The sequence below is a fragment of the Panthera onca genome, chromosome B1 (genome assembly GCF_046562875.1).
Source record: "Panthera onca isolate mPanOnc1 chromosome B1, mPanOnc1 haplotype 2, whole genome shotgun sequence".
Taxonomy (NCBI): domain Eukaryota; kingdom Metazoa; phylum Chordata; class Mammalia; order Carnivora; family Felidae; genus Panthera; species Panthera onca.
The window spans coordinates 51,074,746-51,094,337 of record NC_138342.1 but is presented as its reverse complement, the minus strand read 5'-3'; the positions used below and the strand labels follow the sequence as shown (position 1 = coordinate 51,094,337).

At 34.4% G+C, this 19,592-nt stretch overlaps 1 protein-coding gene across 8 annotated transcripts in view; it reads left to right on the top strand.

Annotated features, from left to right (window-relative positions):
- The first annotated feature begins 2,898 nt into the window (after positions 1-2,898).
- The window catches only part of LOC132692483 (uncharacterized), a 176,441-nt gene continuing 159,747 nt past the window's right edge, over positions 2,899-19,592 (top strand). For 4 of the 8 annotated variants that reach the window (XR_013554917.2, XR_013554919.2, XR_013554920.2 and 1 more), the window contains exons 1-3: positions 6,984-7,202; positions 9,787-9,833; positions 18,233-18,414. Coding sequence is in view for 2 of the 8 variants with exons in the window: in XM_081795426.1 (XP_081651552.1) it covers positions 9,798-9,833 (36 nt within the window). In the remaining 6 variants the exon portion in view is untranslated. Of the gene's footprint in view, positions 2,943-6,983; positions 7,203-9,786; positions 9,834-17,948; positions 18,176-18,232; positions 18,415-19,592 lie in introns of those variants that run through there. The other 4 variants (XR_014137528.1, XR_014137529.1, XM_081795426.1 and 1 more) reach the window with 4 other exon arrangements.

Sequence of the window (19,592 nt, the reverse complement as noted above, 5' to 3'; positions counted from 1 at the left end):
AAGAAAGAAAGAAAGAAAAAAAGAAAGAAAGAAAGAAAAGAAAAGAAGGAAAAGAAAAGAAAAGCAAGAAAAGCAGCTCCTGGAATTCCTGGAATGTCATAGCACTATAGTGGAAAACAAGCATTAGATCATGAACTATGATGGAATTATGTGACCAGAACTGTAATCTTAATTTGAGTCTTGTGAACCCCACAAATAATTATTTAGAGCAGAAATCCACTGTACAACAGAATTTAGTCCTATTACATATGGAAGGAACAATATACATTCCTAGATAGTGGTAAATGACTTGGATGGCTGGTCAAAGGTCTGTAAGGGTCAAGATAAGAAGTGTCAAGACCAAGAAGTTTCAAAATAGAAATGGACTGGATACATGGAAATGGACCTAAATTGTGCACATCTTTTTATCTTATGACAATATTCATTAGGCAGTATTCACTACCAAGGAGACACTGATTAACCAAATAGAAGAATCAACAAACTTCTGTCCTTGCAGACACTAGGACCTGCACAAGGAGTCTATATAAATTTTAGCCATTTTGGTAAAAATTTACTTATAACATGAAGCCATTAGCATAGATGCAATTTTACCACAGCTGATTTATCTACTGCTATGGCTGAATGTCCAACCTGTTAGTACACAGACTCATGCTAAACCACAGCCAAGATTGTGCTATTGTGATAGAGCCGTATCTTGGCCCATGATAATGTCAAAGGAGCCGTCAGTACTATTGTACTGATTAATACAGATTAAACGCCAATAGCCCAAGGTTCCCAACTTCTCTCCCAAAAATTTCTGGAATTTTTAGGCTATAGCGTGTTTCTAATGATTGTGATGTTTGATAAAGAAGTTCCATGCATACCTGCTGCTGATTCTGTTTCCATGAATTTTTCTCATAAACAATACTCTGGCACACTGGGTGTGTTTGTTATTTATTTATTTTTTTTTTTGCATGACCCTTGTGAATGCCATTATAAGGTTGTTTTCTTTTACTTTCAGCTATGCAAAGTCTTAGCTGATACAGTTGGCATGTTATAATTTCAAGTCATAATGATAACTTCTTTTACAACAGTAATATCCAATTAATAAATATAATTAATATATCTTAGTTCACAATAACAATTTAAAATAAGAACAGTCACAGGTGTGCCTGGATGGCTCAGTTGGCTAAGCGTCCAACTTTGGCTCAGGTCATGATCTTGCAGTTCATGGGTTCAAGCCCCGCATGGGACTCTGTGCTGACTGCACAGAGTCTTTGTCTCCTTCTCTCTCTACCTCTCCCCGCTCATGCTCTCTCTCTCTCTCTCTCAAAAAAAAAAAAAAAATAAAATAAATATTAAAAAATCATAATAAAAAATAAAATACAGTCACAAAGAATAAAATTGGTAAGATGCACAATACTTACTTGAATTATGGTCTACAAAATGTTATTTGACCTTCATGTGTATGTATCGGCATATGTGTGTCCGTGTTTATATTTGTATATTTTACTGGCTCAAGTTATACCCAAATTAACCTGTAAACTCAAAGATCCCTGTCAAATAACAGCATTATATTTTATGTAACTTGATAGAGTATCCTGACATTCATTTGGAAGAGACTATTTGAAGAAAATACATTGTTTTTTAAAAGAGGAAGAGTTACATTACCAATTAGCAAAATTAGCATTTGGTCAGAGTAGCATAAGAATACAAAATATTACATCTATATAACAATTTCTAGTTTAAAAGAGATAGATCCTATAACATAAAAATTGACTACCTTATACTTTTTTTTTTAATTTTTTAAGGTTTATTTATTTTTGAGAGTGAGAGAGAGAGAGTGAGTGGGGGAGGAGCAGAGAGAGAGACACCCAGAATCCGAAGCAGGCTCCAGGATCTGAGCTGTCAGGGCAGAGCCCCACGCGGGGCTCGAACCCAAGAACCGCGAGATCATGACCTGAGCCAAAGTCAGACGCTGAACGGACTGAACCACCCACGCGACCCCTTATACTTTTTTTTAATTTACTTTCCTATACTATATTATTTCCCATAACAATGGCATTTAAATCCATAGAAAGTAATGATTTGTTCATTGTTTTGAAACAATTGTCTTTCAATTGGAAGAATAATGAAAACTAAATTCCCACTTCACATCAGTTAGAAAAAAAAATGAGTAATAGATTTGAGAACTCAATATTATTAAAACAAAACAAAACAAAGCAATCGATGCAATTATAGTGGAACACATGATGAAAATATTTTATCAGTTAAGTTAGACCTTCCTAAGAACGGAAAATGAAGAAATCATTAAAAATAGATGACAGATGGATGAATGGATGGATGGATAGGTAGATACACAGACATATTTATAGGTAGATGTATACAGAATTTTGATATCATTTGTTATGTGTGTTCTTAAAATTTTTTGAGTTTAAAAAATCATGAATTAAAATTACAGAGCTTAAGAGAAACAATATTTACTAATCAAATGCTATGCAGTTTTGTAGCAAAAGTACAGTAGTCTCCCATTATCCAGGAGGGATACATCCCAAGACCCTTAGGGGGATGTCTGAAACCACAGATAGTACTAAACTTTATATATACTATAGTTTTTCATGTATTTACCCACCTGTGATAAAGTTTAATTTGTAAATTAGGCACAGTAAGAGTTCAATGATAATAAATAATAAAATAGTACAATTATAGCAATGTACTATAATAAAAGATGATTGTGGTCTCACGCTTTCAAAATATATCATTGCACTGTATTTACCCTTGTTGTAAGTGAGATGGTAAAATGTCTGTGTGATGAGATGAAGTGAGGTAAATAATGTAGGCATTGTGACATAGCATTAGGCTACTATTGACCTTCTGAAGATTCTTCAAAAGAAGGATCATCTGCTTCTGGACCACAGTAACTGAAAGGGCACAGAGCTAATCAGCTGAAAGTGAACCTCAGATAAGGGGGGGACTACTATACTAACAAACACACTGAAACTTTCATAACAAAGGCAGTACTAGGCATTGGGAAGATAACTTGGACCATCCAGCAAGGCTGAAAATTGCTTTAATAGATATTGACAATAAAAGAGTAGAGCGGAAATTCTGGCAGTCCTTTAACTCAAGCAGGGCAAATTCCTGGGCAAGGTAGATGGAGCTAGCCTCAGGACAGGAGGGCCATCATTAAGATGGGCAAGTTGGGTGTAATCTCCTGAGTCCAAAACTTTCTAAGATTATATAAACATTTCTGAGGTAGGACTTCTGGATGCAAGCATGTGACTGTAATTTCCTTAAAATATAACCCAAATAGTCCCACTCCCAGTGCAGCAGTCAAGATGTGTTGTTGTTTCTTTCCTAAAGGAGAGTATATGACTTCTGCTATTTTACAAAATTGCCCCTGAAAAACCACCTGAGTTCCAGGTACTGTGCTTATAATGACATATTTTCCACAATTTCTAATCATTTACATAGTAGAAATACTGTATTAGAAAAGACTGGAAAAAAATAGAGACAGAGATAAAGACAGAATATATATACTTGTATATACCTGATAATATATCTGATATATACATGTATCATTAGATGATAGATCGATAGATAGATATAGATGAAAGGTCCCAGCTGCAAGGAACAAATGAAACAGCAAAATTGGATAATTAAGGGTAACATAATTAAAAGACTATTTTCATTTTTATTATTTATTTTATTTTTTTAATGTTTATTTTTGAGAGGGAGGGAGAGAGAGCACCCACGCAAGTGAGTGGAGGAGGTGCAGAGAGAGATGGAAACACAGAATCTGTCAGCACAATCCGATGCTTAACCAGCCAAGCCACCCAAGTGCCCCCAAAAGACTATTTGTAAATGTGTAGGAAAATTTGGGGAAACAATAAAGGAAGGGGCAGTAGGATGCCTACAAGAAATTGTTACCACAAGAACCTTTCAAAAGAACAATAAAAAAGGCCACCTGGCAGAATGGTGGAGGTTTTTACAGAGGGAGTATGCCAACTCTTGTCCACCTGACAGGGAGGATGTAGTGAAATATATAACTCATCTTACTCTTCCCACTCTGTGATCAACATACTATAGAACAGGTTAGTGACTGACTGATGTGGTCCACTTACATTATCCTCACGGGTTAGAGAGCCAAGTGTTGAAAGATGGAGAGGGCATCATATCTGTGAGGAAAATATCTGTGTGTATGTTTTGGGTGTGCTGTAAAGTTCCTTAAAGGTTCATATCAAAATGGTAATAGTGATTACTGCTGAATCTGAAAAAGAGGGCACACTTTCTCAGTGGACTTTTGAAAGTGGACTTTTCACACTTTTGAAAGTGGACTTTCAAATGTTGCCCTCCCAACTAATGTGTTGTATAATTCAAACATTTATGAGAAATTAAATTTTTACAACCTTTTACTATGATTACCCTTTTTAAAAACAATGCTGGATAATACTACTGAATTGTTTTACATAGTCTCACTGTGGAAGGTTACACACTTCTTTAATCCATAAAATTAAAGAACAAAGCATGTTTATTCTAAAGTGTTTAGTAAAAAGCCTTTAAATAGGATACAGAAAAGTTTTATGTGCATGATCTAAACTGTGCTTTCCAATACTGTTTTTTTTTTTTTAAGAAGAATTTACTATCTTTGTATGGTTTTAACTGTTTGCTTGAGAGAAAAGGAAATCTATAATTTTACTATTTATATTTTTAGGAGCATATGCACATTGCAGTAACTCAGTGGAAATGGAAGCTATAAAAATCTGTGTTACATCAAAGAATTACATTACTGACATCTGCCAGACCCTGGCTTTCCCAGCTCTCTGAAACAATTATTGTTCAAAGCACGTTATTTCCAGTAGTGACATCAACAAAGAAAAAAAATGCACCTCTTTGATAGAATCTTAGTGTTTCATTACTTTTCCCAAAGCAAAAACAGTAATGCTACCTCACTATTATTCTTGCAAACTTCTTTTTATCACAGTATGACAATCCATTTGTTCAAAAAATATTTACCCAGCAACACAAAGGAGATTTTTTCCCCCTCACATTATTAAATCATGCCAACTTTTAAAGTATTTAATTGAAGGCTACTGCAGGAGACAAGACATTTATACCCTGAAGAATGATAATTGTGTTTACACGTAGTTTATTCAACCTAATCCACAAGGGGAAAAAGTAACTTCCATGAAAACAAATTTTTATGGAACTATGTAACTTAATATACATCAGCTATTTGCAGCTTTATAAAACTCCTCAAGATGGAAATAATGATTGTAATATAGTTCTTACTTTTGCTGTACTCCCAAGCTACACACCAGCACTAAGTAAAAATAAATATAAGTATAATCAGTCATATATTATTTGCATGCAATAAACATGCAGTTGATTTAGACACTGAGACCACAATGCACCTATCAATCTACAACCATATTTTTCAGTAAAAATATAATGGACATCTTAGTATATCCAACAAAAATTCAGACTGGAACAAAAGTAAAATGTAATTTCTAACCCAAAATATTGTTTTGGTGAATTTTAAAATATTTATGATGTTAATTGTAGGTAAAGGTTTTCAGAAATAAGCACCTTTATTCATTTTCAATGAGTATATTAATAGTTAAATATGAAATAATTTTATTATACATTAAATATGATTTTACCAGTTGTTGAAAAAAATCAAATAATGGTAATGAAAGCAAAAATATTGTTAGACCCTAATATAACAGAATGTAATGGGATTGTTTTTAGAATTTTATCATTATATATGATATTATATGTGTGCATATAAATGCATACATATTTACAAATATTGTATGTGTGTACACATACACACATATACATGCACATTATTTATCAGAGATTTTACCAGATATATTATAAACTAAACCCTTTTATCAGAAACAGACTATATATTTAACAAATAGCTCTGACATTAATAAAGCTAGGTTATTTTTCCTCATTTTGACTATTAAAACTATAAATTATGATTTATATACCTAAATTTATACTGTTAAATTAACTTTATATGATTTGCATACTAATACTGAAAATATTATCAATAATGTTGATACAGGCACTCATAAATTGCATTATTTACACTTGGTCAAAAGTAAGCTATTTTAATAAATTATTTGATTTAATTTGCCAACTTTTTTCTTGTTTTAGTACTTGAGCAGCTATATTCAAAAGTGAGAAGGCCTTTTTGCCTTACTGATAACATTTTGACATCAAATATAAAAATAAATATTTATAATCTCTGGTAGAGAAAATATTAAATAAAAAACACTCCAAACCAGATTATTTTTTTCCTAAGACTCTATTTAATGGACTTCTCCATTTTGTCTATGACTCAAAGTCTGTATCCTTATCTTATCTTGAACTAAATTTTAGTAATTTATATGTTCCAAGAAAGCCATCCATTTATCTAGAATTGAAATACATTAATATGGATATGGCAGGGATAAATATAACTTAATACACAACATATTTGTGGCTGTTTGATTTTTGTTGTTGTTGTTGTTCTTAAATTGTTGTTTGTTTTGTTTTGTGTTTGTTGTTATACCTCATGTGTTTGCTTTTATTTGGGGATTTGAGCTAATTTTTTTTATTTCTTTTCCAGTTGCTTATTGCTTTTTTATTTCATTGATTTTATTTTGTTTTGTTTTGTTTTGCTTTTAGGAACCTGATCAGTTTTATTATTTCAACATTTGAGGATATGTTTGTTTTAATATTTGTTCCTTCTCTCTTCTTTCCTTTCTTTTGGATGATCTATTACCCACTTCTTACCTTCTTGTATGCTAATTCATTTTATTTTGTTTTACCTCAATTAGCAATGAATGTGTTTGTAACTATGAATTTTTCTTTAAGTGCAGTCTTAGTTTCCTCCTATGCTTCAAATTTTAACAAGTAGTATTCTCATTTCCATTCATACCAAGAATTTTTTCAAGGAAGCTTTGATGTTTGTTTGTTTGTTTGTTTGTTTCTCCCTGACTCATGGATTTTTGAGAGATTTTATTAAATTTTTAAATTGTTTATGTTTCTTTGGTTTTGAAGTCATTTCCTGATGAATTCATTACTAATTGTACCTTTGATTTTTTTGTTTTAATTGATGCATAAACTGAGAGAAAAATGTTGAAAATAAAAACAGGGACTTGGTGACTTTGGAGACAATATCAAGCAGGTTAACCCACAGGTACTTGGAGTTCTAAAATAGGAGAAAGGTAATAATAACTTTGTATGATGACAGATAATAACACTTATCATTGTGAACAGTGCATAATGTATAGAATTGTAGAATTACTGTGTTTCACACCTGAGGATAATATAACACTGTATGTCAACTACATTTCAAATAATGTAATAAATAAATAAGTAAATAAATAATAAAGGATATATAGCTCCTACCTTCACTACACTCAGAGATTATTAGGTCTCAATTCTAATAATATCTGGGAAATGCTAAGGCAGAGAATGCAGGGATCTACAGCACCTTGTAGAAATTGCATCTGGGGGGACCTGGGGGGCTCAGTTGTTTGAGCAGCTGACTCAGTTTCAGCTCAGGTCACCATCTCACGTTTTTGTGAGTTCAAGCCCTGCATCAGGCTCTGTGCTGGCATCATGGAGACTGTTTGGGATTTTCACTCTCCCTCACTCTCTGCCCCTCACCCACTTGTGCTGTCTCTGTCTGTCTCAAAATAAATACATAAACTTAAAAAAAAAAGTTGTATGTAATTAGAACATGAGGAGTTTGAAAAAACTTTCTAGAAGTGATGTCTAAATTGAGAGGTGAAGAATGTGAGGCACTGTCTAGATAAAAGAAAGGAAAGAAAGAAAAGAAAGAAAGAAAGAAAGAAAGAAAGAAAGAAAGAAAGAAAAGAAAAGAAGGAAAGAAAATGGGAGGGAAAAGATTCCACGGTGGAAACAACAGACTTGATGATTGAGAGACAAAACACAACATAGGATATTAGATGAATAGAATGAAGTTCCATACATTTGGAGCATACATTTTGGATGATGTAATTTGTCTAAAGAGTTTGGAGGGGAGGGGAGGCTTTAAAACTGTGGTAAACACTCTCTAAAACATTGTGAAGTTAATTGGAAGTAATTAATTTATAATAAGAGAATATAACAGTGAGATTTTCATTTCATAATGGTGACTCTAACTGCCTGTAGAGTAGGGGTAGAGAGAGGAGTGAAAGTGCTCTGATAATAATTTAGGCAAAAGTATTCTGGATTAGGGTAGGCCAACTGGTGATGGAATGAAGGGGATGAATTCAAGATCTATTTAGGCTTCGGTGAATTTCTGGATATTTGTTGGGTAAAATAATGAAGGAGAGAGTTATGAATAAAATTGTATTTCCCTACCAAAGTCCATATGTTGACATCCTAACCCCGCATGTCTGAGTGTGACCTTACTTGGATATAAGGTTGTCACAGATGTAATTAGTTAAAGTGAGGTCGTTAGGGTGTCCGCTACACAAATACGACTGGAGTACTTATAAAAAGAGGAAATTTAGACACACAGACTTGCACCCAGGGAGAACATCAAGTGACAATGAAGGCAGAGATCAGAAATGATGCTTTTATAAGCCAAGTAATTCCAAAGATTGCCAGTAAAGCACCAGAAGCTAGCAGAATGGTGGAACAGATTCTTACACCTTCAAACAAAGCCAGCCCTGCTGACAGTCTGATCAGACTTCCAGGCCCTTGAACTGAGACAATAAATTCTTTTATTTATGCCACTGGTTTGTGTAAGACTTTGTAATGGCAGTTTTAGCAGACTAATACAGACCTAAAAAGCTCAAATGTGATAACTATCATTTTGGCTTGAGAAACTACATCAATAATGGGGCCTCTCACTTAGGAGTACTAAAGAGGAAAGAAAAATTTGAAGAAGAATGTTAGCATGTTTCATGTGAGTTTCATATGTCTTTGGACGAATAAGATGCACATAACACTGTATTGAAATATATATTAGAGAATTATCAGCATAGAAATGTGTATTGAGTTCTTGGAAGTGGCTGAAGAGAATGTGTGGAATTGAAAGAGAAGAACATCCAGAATATGTTCCTAACTAATAATATAGGAGGTATTAGAAATGTAAAATTAAGGGAAATGTTTTGTGAATTCTCAACAAAGAATGGGAATACAAAGGCATAGGTATAAGAAAATTAAATGTTTAGAAAAATGCTACAAAGAAAAGTTAAAGAAAAAACCCCGAAGTTTAATATATAGCTTCAATAATAGCAAAGTAAAGATGTTTTTATTTATATTTTTCTTTGTGACATTGTAAAAAAAAGTATCTGTTGAAAATAGAGTTGAGTTATGCAGCCTTCGAATATTATGGATTTCTAGACTTACTAGTTTATGTGATTAGACATCTGAGATTTGGGCACATGTTAGATAGCCCAGTAGGCAAAACAGTAGTACTACAGGGGAAATAAATTAAGCATATTTACCAGGGACAGATCCATTACAGTTATGAAACATGGAATCTATACTGAGTAATGTCAATAATAAAAGAGGTCACAACTAGGGAGAAATTATCAAGAGATTTAATAATATGAGATTTTTAAAAGTAGATGAAACCTAGTAATGTGAAAAAATTGGAAATCAAAGAAGCAGCAATTAGAGAATAGAATGACTGAATTAATCGTTTCCAGGTTGAAGAGATTCAAGTGAAGACAAGATCCATGTTATTGCTAAGGGAATGGGGGAAATGTGAAATTGAAGTGAATATAACTTATTTTAAAAGGAGGCGAAGGAACTGACACAGCTGAATTTTGAATTTCTCCACATTTGTAGAACCACTTAGAATGACTGACAGACTTGAGCTGGAGAGGAAGATTACAGTAAGTAGCAAAATTTTCAAGTAATGCAGTAGATAAAAGTCACATAAGGGAGATGTTGTATACGAACTGCCTAAGACAGGAAACTTTTTTGTTTGTTTTACTCAAGGTAGAAGAGTAATGATTATACATAGAAGAGATTTAGACTTCAGAAAAGATCATAAAGTGAAAGGAATATACAGAAAGAAAATGAGATTTTTAAATTTGACATTAATAACAATGAAAGGAAGTTTCCAGGTGGCACAATGCAAAGTTTTGTAAATGGAATTAATGTGGAATTGGATTAGAAAATAGTAAATGCAGAGTAACATGTGAATGAGGTTAATGGAGGGGTTAAATAAGTAAGGGTGAGGACCGCAGCAGTTAATATCATCATCGTTGATGGAATATGAGGCCTGATGAATTTAGGTGGCTTTAAGATTATTAGTCAGGACAGTCTTCTACTAGAAACAATATGGAGAAGGATCAAACAAGCAAGTTTCTAAATTGGAGTTCTGAAATGTACAAATACTGTTTAGTTTAAACATGACTTCATTATTCCCATCATTTCTAGCACTGGATGCGGTGGTACAATTATTTCAGTATTCAGATAAATAAGGTTTTTTTTCTTTCATTTTTTCTGTGGTTAAATTTGTATCTCTTTGATCTATCATTCTAGATTCTGATGTTACCAGTGAGTAATGTTTCCTATTACTTTTTTTTCTTTTTTTCCCCCCTACCAGTTGTTAGTACACAACTTCTCTTAAAAGGCCTGGAGCCTTACTGTTAAATGCAATTACTTCCTTTCACACTCTATATTTTAATTATGTTTCAGATATAAGAACATTTTCTAAATCCAAAGATATGGGATGCTCAAGTGAATATTATATTCAAGTTGAGATTATATTTAATTTGAGAAGAACATTATATCCTTGCTAAATGTCACACCATCCAGATACTGATATAGCTTTGATTGAAATGCAAAAATACTAAATAATTATGTCCCGTTTGAAACTAAAAATTGTCTGATTGCCATTTCAAAAAAAAATAATAATCTTTGAGCAGGAGCTACTCAGTGCCTTTAGTTGAAAAGCAAAACAGACAAATAAACAAAACCACTATGGAAATACAAGCATCTGGAAGTAAATGGTATTTTTCTTTAAGGAGAATATAATGTGATTAGTGACTCAGTGCTCCATCAGATAAATCATTCTACCACTTATCAATAATTACATAAAATGTTATAAAATTAGAGGTCTAAATATGATATTTCCTTCAATAGTAATCATTTCTTGGCCATTAATAAATAGCTATTCATTCAACTACTGGCCTGATGATCTCTAAAGAAAATTTAAATCACTCTTAATTTCTAAAAATCTTTCTCTCTCTCTCTGTCTCTCTGTCTCTCTCTGTCTCTCTCTGTCTCTCTCTGTCTCTCTCTCTCTCTCTCACACACACACACACACACACACACACACATTTAGATGGTGTTTTAGAATTGTGAAAATTATAAAATGCTCATAAACAGAAACAATTTATAACCTAAATTCAACAAAGATCCTAAGCTATATTTTGCTATAATTTCATAGAATGTATTCTGGTAGCATACATCAATAATTATCCATAATTCTATTTCATAAGGCGTAAACTTCCCTCTCTTATTATGTTAATGGAAGATTAGCATTTTTGGCTGCGTAGTAGTCCGTTATCTGGATATTCAGAAATACATGTAATCATTCTGCTATTGGAATAAAGAGTATGCGCATGCTTTCAACTTCATAAAAAAAATTGTGATAAACATACTTTATTCATATTAAAATATAATGTTTATTATTAAAGAAAAATGTGAAAAAAGTTTTCAAAGCCAAATGATCCTACAAGGTCTATTATGCAAACACAGCATTCCTTTTCTCCTCTTTTCTCCCCTTTGACCCACTCTGCACAGTCAACCACTTCCAAACCTGTTAGCTACATTTCTGCATCTTCCGGTTATTTTAACTAGAATTAAAAAAATATATAATACTGTTATTTTTTGATCTTTCATTTTAAGAAATTATCTAAGTTTTTCTCTTGTCACTCAGAGCATAACTGTTATAATAAACCATCCCCAAATCTCAATAGTTTAACAAAAAAAATTTTTTCACTGTATTGTCTAAAGCAGGATTGTCCAAAAATGATTCTTGGAGCTTACTGTTGATTGGCTACACAAAGAGCCAGCTGGGTGTTGGGCCCCCACTTTTCTTCTTATAGCAGAAAATGCGCTCAGATTCAACTTCTCCCACTTTGACACTTGCTAGCTTTCTGTGGTGAAACAGGCTGCAACATCCACAGTCCTTCAAGTCTTGGAGAAACTAAGCAGCAGGATTACCGCAGTCAGCTACCATCTAGGAGCTGGTATCTTAACCCAGACAGTTAGATCCAGTCAGTTTGTACCCCAGCTTCCCACTTTGTTCCCATGTTTCCTTTTAAGAAGCGAAAGCAAGGTGGGAGAAGGGAATTGGCAAAGACCCTTCACTGGCCATGAAAGGTCACAGCTGCTAAACAATTCTATTTCCAAAGACCTCTTATGCTGCAGCACACCTTTATGTAAAGTAATAGGTGTTGGGCCATTAACATGTCTCCTTTGGTGGGACTTTATTTGGCAAATCGCCACCACCACCAAAAGATCTTTTTTTTTTAACCCTTAGAATCCAAAGTCTTACGCATGTCACCTGTGGACGAAGGGTATCATACGCATGCATTGTCTAAATCATGCAATCCTAGCTGAATATATCTCCTGGCTGGTTCTTTACTGAGATATGAGTTCAAGCAAAAGTTCAAAGCTTTTGCTGGATTGTCTACAAGGCTGACTACTGGAGGAAGGAAGGGAGAGAAAGGGTTGTAAAGCATGAAGTGTTTTCAGGGGGAAAGGTCGGGACGTGTAGAATGTCACTTCAGGCCATGTTCCAATAGATAGAAACAGTCAAATGACTCCCTTCTAGCTATAAGAGGACTACAAAACTGCCTGTTAGCTGTTTGCCAGAAAAAAGTACATGCTTAGTAAAGATCTAGCCAGCCTCTGTAGTCACGTCATACACATCGCACTACTACATGTCTAGAACTCCTTTCACTCTAACCAAAGGAATTCACTCTGTATCACACATCTTTTATTCACTCCCACTATCTCTAATGGTGTTATTTTGTAAAAGTGTGTGTAAAAGCTAATATTTTTAAAGTTTTCATTTCTTTAAATTCCTTTATATTATCTTACACTTAATTGATATTTAGCTTAATAGGGACTTCTAGGATGAAATCATTTTCATTTAGATCATTGAAAGCTTTGATACTAATATACTTTCAGCACGGATATTAAAATTCCCATAATTCTAGCTTCTTATTTTTTCTACTTGATTTTTTTTTTCTGGAAGCTTAAAACAGACAAAAATCTGGCAGTTTAATTGGATTCCAAATTAAATCATTGAATACAAATTATCATCCATTTCTCTAATTATTTACATAGGCTATATTCCCACTTGTGGAATAACTTGACAAAAACCTCATTAGCAATCTTGGTACCTTATTGCCACATTACTTCTGAACTAGTGTAACAATTTGCCTCCAAAGCTAGGGATATGAGGACCTTTACTCACCAGAACCACTGTAATATTGCATAGTATTGTTTACATAAACATTTTCCCATTTAATATGATGACATAATATAAGATGACATAATTTTCTTTTACTTTCTTATTGATGACTTTGAATATCATTTAATGTTGAACATTCTTTCATATGTTATTTTTTTAAATTTTTTTTAACATTTATTTATTTTTGAGACACAGAGAGAGCATTAACAGGGGAGGGTCAGAGAAAGAGGGAGACACAGAATCTGAAACAGGCTCCAGGCTCTGAGCTGTCAGCACAGAGCCTGACGCGGGGCTCAAACCCACAGACCGCGAGATCATGACCTGAGCAGAAGTCGGACGCTTAACCGACTGAGCCACCCAGGAGCCCCTCTTTCATATTTTATTATGTAGTTGTATTTCCACTTTGTACATAATGTATCTTTTTTTAATCTATTAAGTTTATATTAAACCTATTAATTTGTATGTTTCTTTTTTATTTCTTGTATCATATATTTATACATTTTGTGACATATCTCCAATTTATTGTCTGCTTTTTAATTCTTGCATGTTGTATGTTATGTACAAAGATGTTTTATTTTGCTTTCTATTGAAGTTCCCTATTTCTGCATTATCTTATATATTAGGTTTGGTGTTTCACCTCCTCCCCTTCTGTTTTGTGTCCTGCTTTTCATCATCTCTCAAGGCTGATTTTTATCTTTGAATGCTTTACTCCTGGATGATCAGTTAGAGCTACATGCTAACCAAGCTTCTGATTTAACTGGTTTCTCTACACTGCTCAGTCAATTACAACTATCCAAATGCTTTTGACCATGGGCTATTTATTTATTTACTTATTTATTTGAGAGAGAGAGAGAGCATGTGCATGCATGCACACTCATGAGCAGGGAAGGGGCAGAGGGTGAGGGAGAGAGAGAATCTTAAGTAGGTTCCACATCCAGGGTGAGCCCCACGTGGGGCTCCATCTCACAACCCTGCGATCATGACCTGAACCAAAGTCAAGAATCAGATGCTTAACCTAACCAATAGAGCCACCCAGGTACCCCAACTATGGGCTATTTAGATGGACTACTTAAGATGCTGAAAAAAAGAGTTAAAGAATTTTTTCTTTTTCGTAAACAGTACCATTTGTTACTCACACTGTGTTTTATGGGTGCCTTTGATAACTTCACTGGTTGAACGAACAAGGGTTCCATATGATCCATTTTGTCTTTTGTCAATATCATAGTTAAAATGATCTTGACATTTTTCTCAATTATTAGTGATAATTCATGCAAGGCAATTTTCATCATAACTGGGACATAATGACACTCAATAAATTATTGTTGCTATTATTATTTTAACTCTTGCTATTATTTTTTTAACTGTTGATATTATTATTTTAATTGTTGCTATTATGAATTATATGGTCACCTTTGACAATATCTCACCATGTGTATGAGTTAAGGGACAGTAAACATCTTGGGTAGAGTAAGAGATATTGGAGTCTGGGACTTGAAGCCCTAGTTTTTGGATGCTAGTTTTGTCACTTAATATATGCAAACTTGAGCAAAAACTTGGGCCTTTTTTCCCCTCATGTTTAGAATGCAGATGGGGGGTGCCTGGGTGGCTCAGTTGGTTAAACGTCCAACTGTTGATCTGGATTCAGGTCATGAGGTCCTGGTTCAGGGGATCAAGCCCCACATGGGGCTCTGTGCTGGGAGGGCAGAGCTGACTGTCTCTGTTCCTCCTGTACTTGTGTGTGGACTCTCTGTCTCTGTCTCTCTCTAAATAAGTAAACTTAAAAAAATAAAATAAAATGCAGATAGTAATAAATATCTCATAGTATTATCACTTAATGAATTAACTAACTCATTCATCCATTAAATCACAGTTATTTATTAAGAGTATGTCATGTGGGTATAGAGGATAAAATAGGAACCAAGACAAATATAACCTTTGCCATTGTGGAGCTTAGAATCAAACAGAAAAAAAAGACATTTAACAAATAATCAAAAATTAGTTAATTTTAATTATAATTATTATGCTTAAGGAAAACATGATACTGTACTTCCCCAGGTAAGAATACTCAGTTTCACTAATCAATGTGACATTATTTATTTGTGTTTTAAGCCAAGCCCTGCACTGCTGGAAGGGAACTTTTAGCTTCAAATGTTTACCAAAATAACTAAAATGGTTTGTTGTGAGAAACAAATAAAACAATGGATATACTTTGCTCCTAATAAATATGGAATAACTTTTATTTGTTATTTTTGTTTACTGTAATCCAAATCACCCTTAATAATCTCCATTCATATATGAACACATATGATCTCCCTTCAAGGATCCTCATCTAGTGGTACAATTGGAATGAAAGGAATTAAAGGCTTTGTCCTGGACACATTCCTGTATTCTGATCTTTTACTCTCACTCTGCTAATCATTAATACTTAGGACTCCTTGTTAACGCAAGATTAGCAACTTCTCTTGATAAAATATGATCACCACTATCCCTGCCTCTAAAGAAAGACAGTGACCACTCAAGCACATATACAAATGCTCTTCAATTATCCATAGCAATCCCAAGGCTGTTTAGGTTTGTAGTGATGAAGCATACTATAGTGAAGGTATGCAGAAAAGTAAGATACATACAATATAAAGAAAAATAAGCAAATATTGCATGGTAAATGTGCATAGCTTATCACTTAAGAAACTACATTAAAATGATCCATCAATAAGCCTACTTTCTGTGCCTTCTCTTGCTATCTATTGATTACAGGTTCATAAGATCAGGAAAGATGATTTATTTTATTTGTATTCTTAGCACATAACAAATATTTTATCAATAAATATTTAACTGAATTAAACATCAACCTAAATAAGACCTGAAGTGTTTATCCAGCGATTCATCAGATGTTTCTAGCATCCTATGAATTTTTCCTCAGACCCTCATGGTCATCCTCATGAGACCTGTCACAACATCCTCTGCCTAATCTCCTCTAGCCCAGAACATTCCCTATATTCTTCACTATCAGCAGTTGGCTTTTTTTTCCCCCTCATCTATCATTTTTTTTTTATTCCTTCTACCTTCTTTTTTACTTAGGAAGTAAAGGATCAAAGAATTTGGTATAAATAAAGCTTTTGTACTACGTGCTTTCCCTAAATATTATTAATTTTTTTCACAGGGAAGAATTATAGTATATGTGAAATACAGATGTTTTAATATCTATCATTCATCTCTATTGAAAATACAAGAGAAAATATCTGCCTAGAATAATTATCAGGTTTCAAGAAAGACATGACTTAGGCAAAAAAAAAAAAAAAAAAAAAGCAACTGGTATGTTGCTTTCAGTACATATTTTGAATGCGCGTGTATGTGTTATCTTGATAAATCACTTACCTCAAGTATTTTTAGACAAATGAACTCATCAAGCTACAATTTTTGAAATCATTCTTGAATCTCATTTTCTTTCACACTCTATATTCAATCCATTAGAAAATTCTGTCACACTTATCATTAAAATATATCCTAAATCTGATACTTTCTCAGCATTTGCCCTGCTGCCAACATCATATCTATTCCTTGACTACTTCCTTTTCCTTCGGGTTCACTAGCTATCATACAAAACCTTTTATACAAAGAGAAGCCAGGATGACCCTTTCAAATATAAATCTGATTTGTTGACAACTCTCCAATTGTTAACAGTCAGCATGTGTTTTAAATCCATATAGTGTTATAAAATATGTATATTTGATTATTACTAAAAATGAAGGATTTAGAAAGCTTTGAAATCAGCCTTATAGTCGCCATTGGTAAACTTTGTTCACGATTGAGAAATACTGTAATAAAGGTAAAGTTTTACTTTCTTCAGTTAACCATAATGGGGGAAACTGGAGATGATAAAAAAGGTGAAAGAGCTTATGTTTTATACATTTTGTATTCCATTAAGAAAGGAAAACAAAGCTGGCAACAGAATTGGCATTACAAATTCTGGTTAGAAGTGGAGAGGAGGTAAAGATATACTCATTGATAAGATAAATAACTATGACAGTGATCCATTTATTGCTTCTCAGCTGTGCTATTTCTCCTTTGTGAGCTGAACTAATGTGAAGGTTCACCAGTAAAGCACTTTGCCAGTAGATATTCTATAGGAGGAAGGGGCTTTCTCTTCCTGGTTCTGATGTGTTCCTCTCAGCCTGTAGCTTCCATAGCTCCTGGCTCTGCAGTTCAAGGCAGCCAGCAGCACTCAGCAACAAACAGTTTTCCCTGGCATCCATTTGTTTTGGTTCACAGAAAACTCTGAGAAGTGGCACTGAGGTAGGAAAACTAAAGGACTCTATAAAAATCTGCTTTTTTGCCTTTTCTAGTTTCTATTCTTGCCAGGACATTCACCTCCATTTTAAACATGCCTCATAATGCAAATAGTGTATGTCCTCCTTGCAAGGGTCAAGGACTTAATGATTTCTTTAGAATAGATAATGTCTAAGGAAGAACCAGATAAAAATGACCAGATGGAATGACCATGTGTGTATTTCAGACCACCAGTGATAGACTTCTCAATACCAAGACACCTGCCTCTAAGGAAGAACACCTGAACCCTCGCATTTGTTTTAACTGGTTCTTGGACACCTGAGAGGACTGGTACACCAGACTACAGTCCTCAATAAGAACTCCCAGGCCTCAAGCAAAGATGAGACTCTCTCCCTTCTTTTCTGAGTCTCCCAGACACTGCCCGCACCTGCACTCTCTCTATACCTTCAATAAACTCTGCTTTCACCTCCTGCTGACTCAAATTTGATTTCTATTTTGCATTGCATCCAGGACCCCTCTTGGCTGATTCTGTGGAAGCCCTCTGGGTCCCCAGACCCAGCCTGCTGGCATCAGCACTTCCATGTGGGTGGCTTCACCAGGCACCCCGGAAGACAGGTTCCCAGCAAGTTCCAGAGCAAGGACTTCCAGAAAATTCCTCCAGCACAGCACCAGCACATCTTCTCTTCCATTCAGTGAGTCATGGCCATGCCTTCTCCAAGGAGATTTGGATCTCACCCCTGGACTATGAGTGAGGGAACACTACACTGGGTGCTCTCTCTCAGCCACTGGGGATAGTGTCTATCCTAGTTCAGGCTGCTATAACAAAATATCACAGGTAGAGTGGCTTAAAAAACAGAAATTTATTTTTCACATTTCTGAAGTTTAGAAGTCAGACATCAAGAGTGCAGGCATGGTTAAGTTCTGGTGAGGGCTCTTGTCTGGGTTTAAGACTGCCAACTTTTCCTTGTATCCTCATGTGGTCAAGCAGAGAAGGGATTCAAGGTCTTTCTGTGATTTGTAAAGGCTAATCCCATTCGTGAGGGCTCTACCCTGTGAACTCGTGCAATCCTAATTATCTCTCAAAGGCCCCACCGCCTAATACTACCCCATTGCAAGGTAGGGTTCCAACATAAGAATTTTGAGGGAGATAAATTCATCCATAACAAGGACAGTAACATGAGGGTCATATGCATAAATTGTGATAACATATGGAGCCTGTTTTAGATAGGGCAAAAATAGAGCAATGAATAACATGTTTTCCAATATTTATATATGGTACTACTGTTAGAGCAGTCATTATTTCTTAGCTTCTAGTTCTATAGAGTTTGCCTTTGATGCTGCGCTTTCTGTTTGCACACAGCATGCACCCTTGGGGTTCACCTTGTGTTCGGTGTTTTGCCTGAATAGGCTGAGGTGATAGAAAGACATTCAACTTTTCACTCCTCTGATAAGCTGTATATCCTCTGTACCCTCTGTGATCCTCATCCATCAATGAACAGATAGATCTGAAGCACGGCAGGGTTCAGTGCTGCTGTGTTGGAGCTGAGGAAGCATTATTTCCATACAAAGGACCACTTTACTAACGAGTGCTGCAGGGAAAGAAAAAGCATGCCCCAAACCACTGAGAACTGGGGATGTAGAGTAAACCACCTAATGAAAATACTTCTTTAATGTGATCAAATTCCTTGTTTTTAGTCAAAACTATATTCTTTAAAAAAAAATCAAGACCTTAAATTTATTGAGTACTTAATATAAGCATTGTTCCACATACTACAGATTTTGGCCTTACCTTACTTAAAAACTCTAATATTTTTAAAATAGTTCTGATATTTTAGTGTTAATTAAGAATATTCTAAAAACTGATATGGAT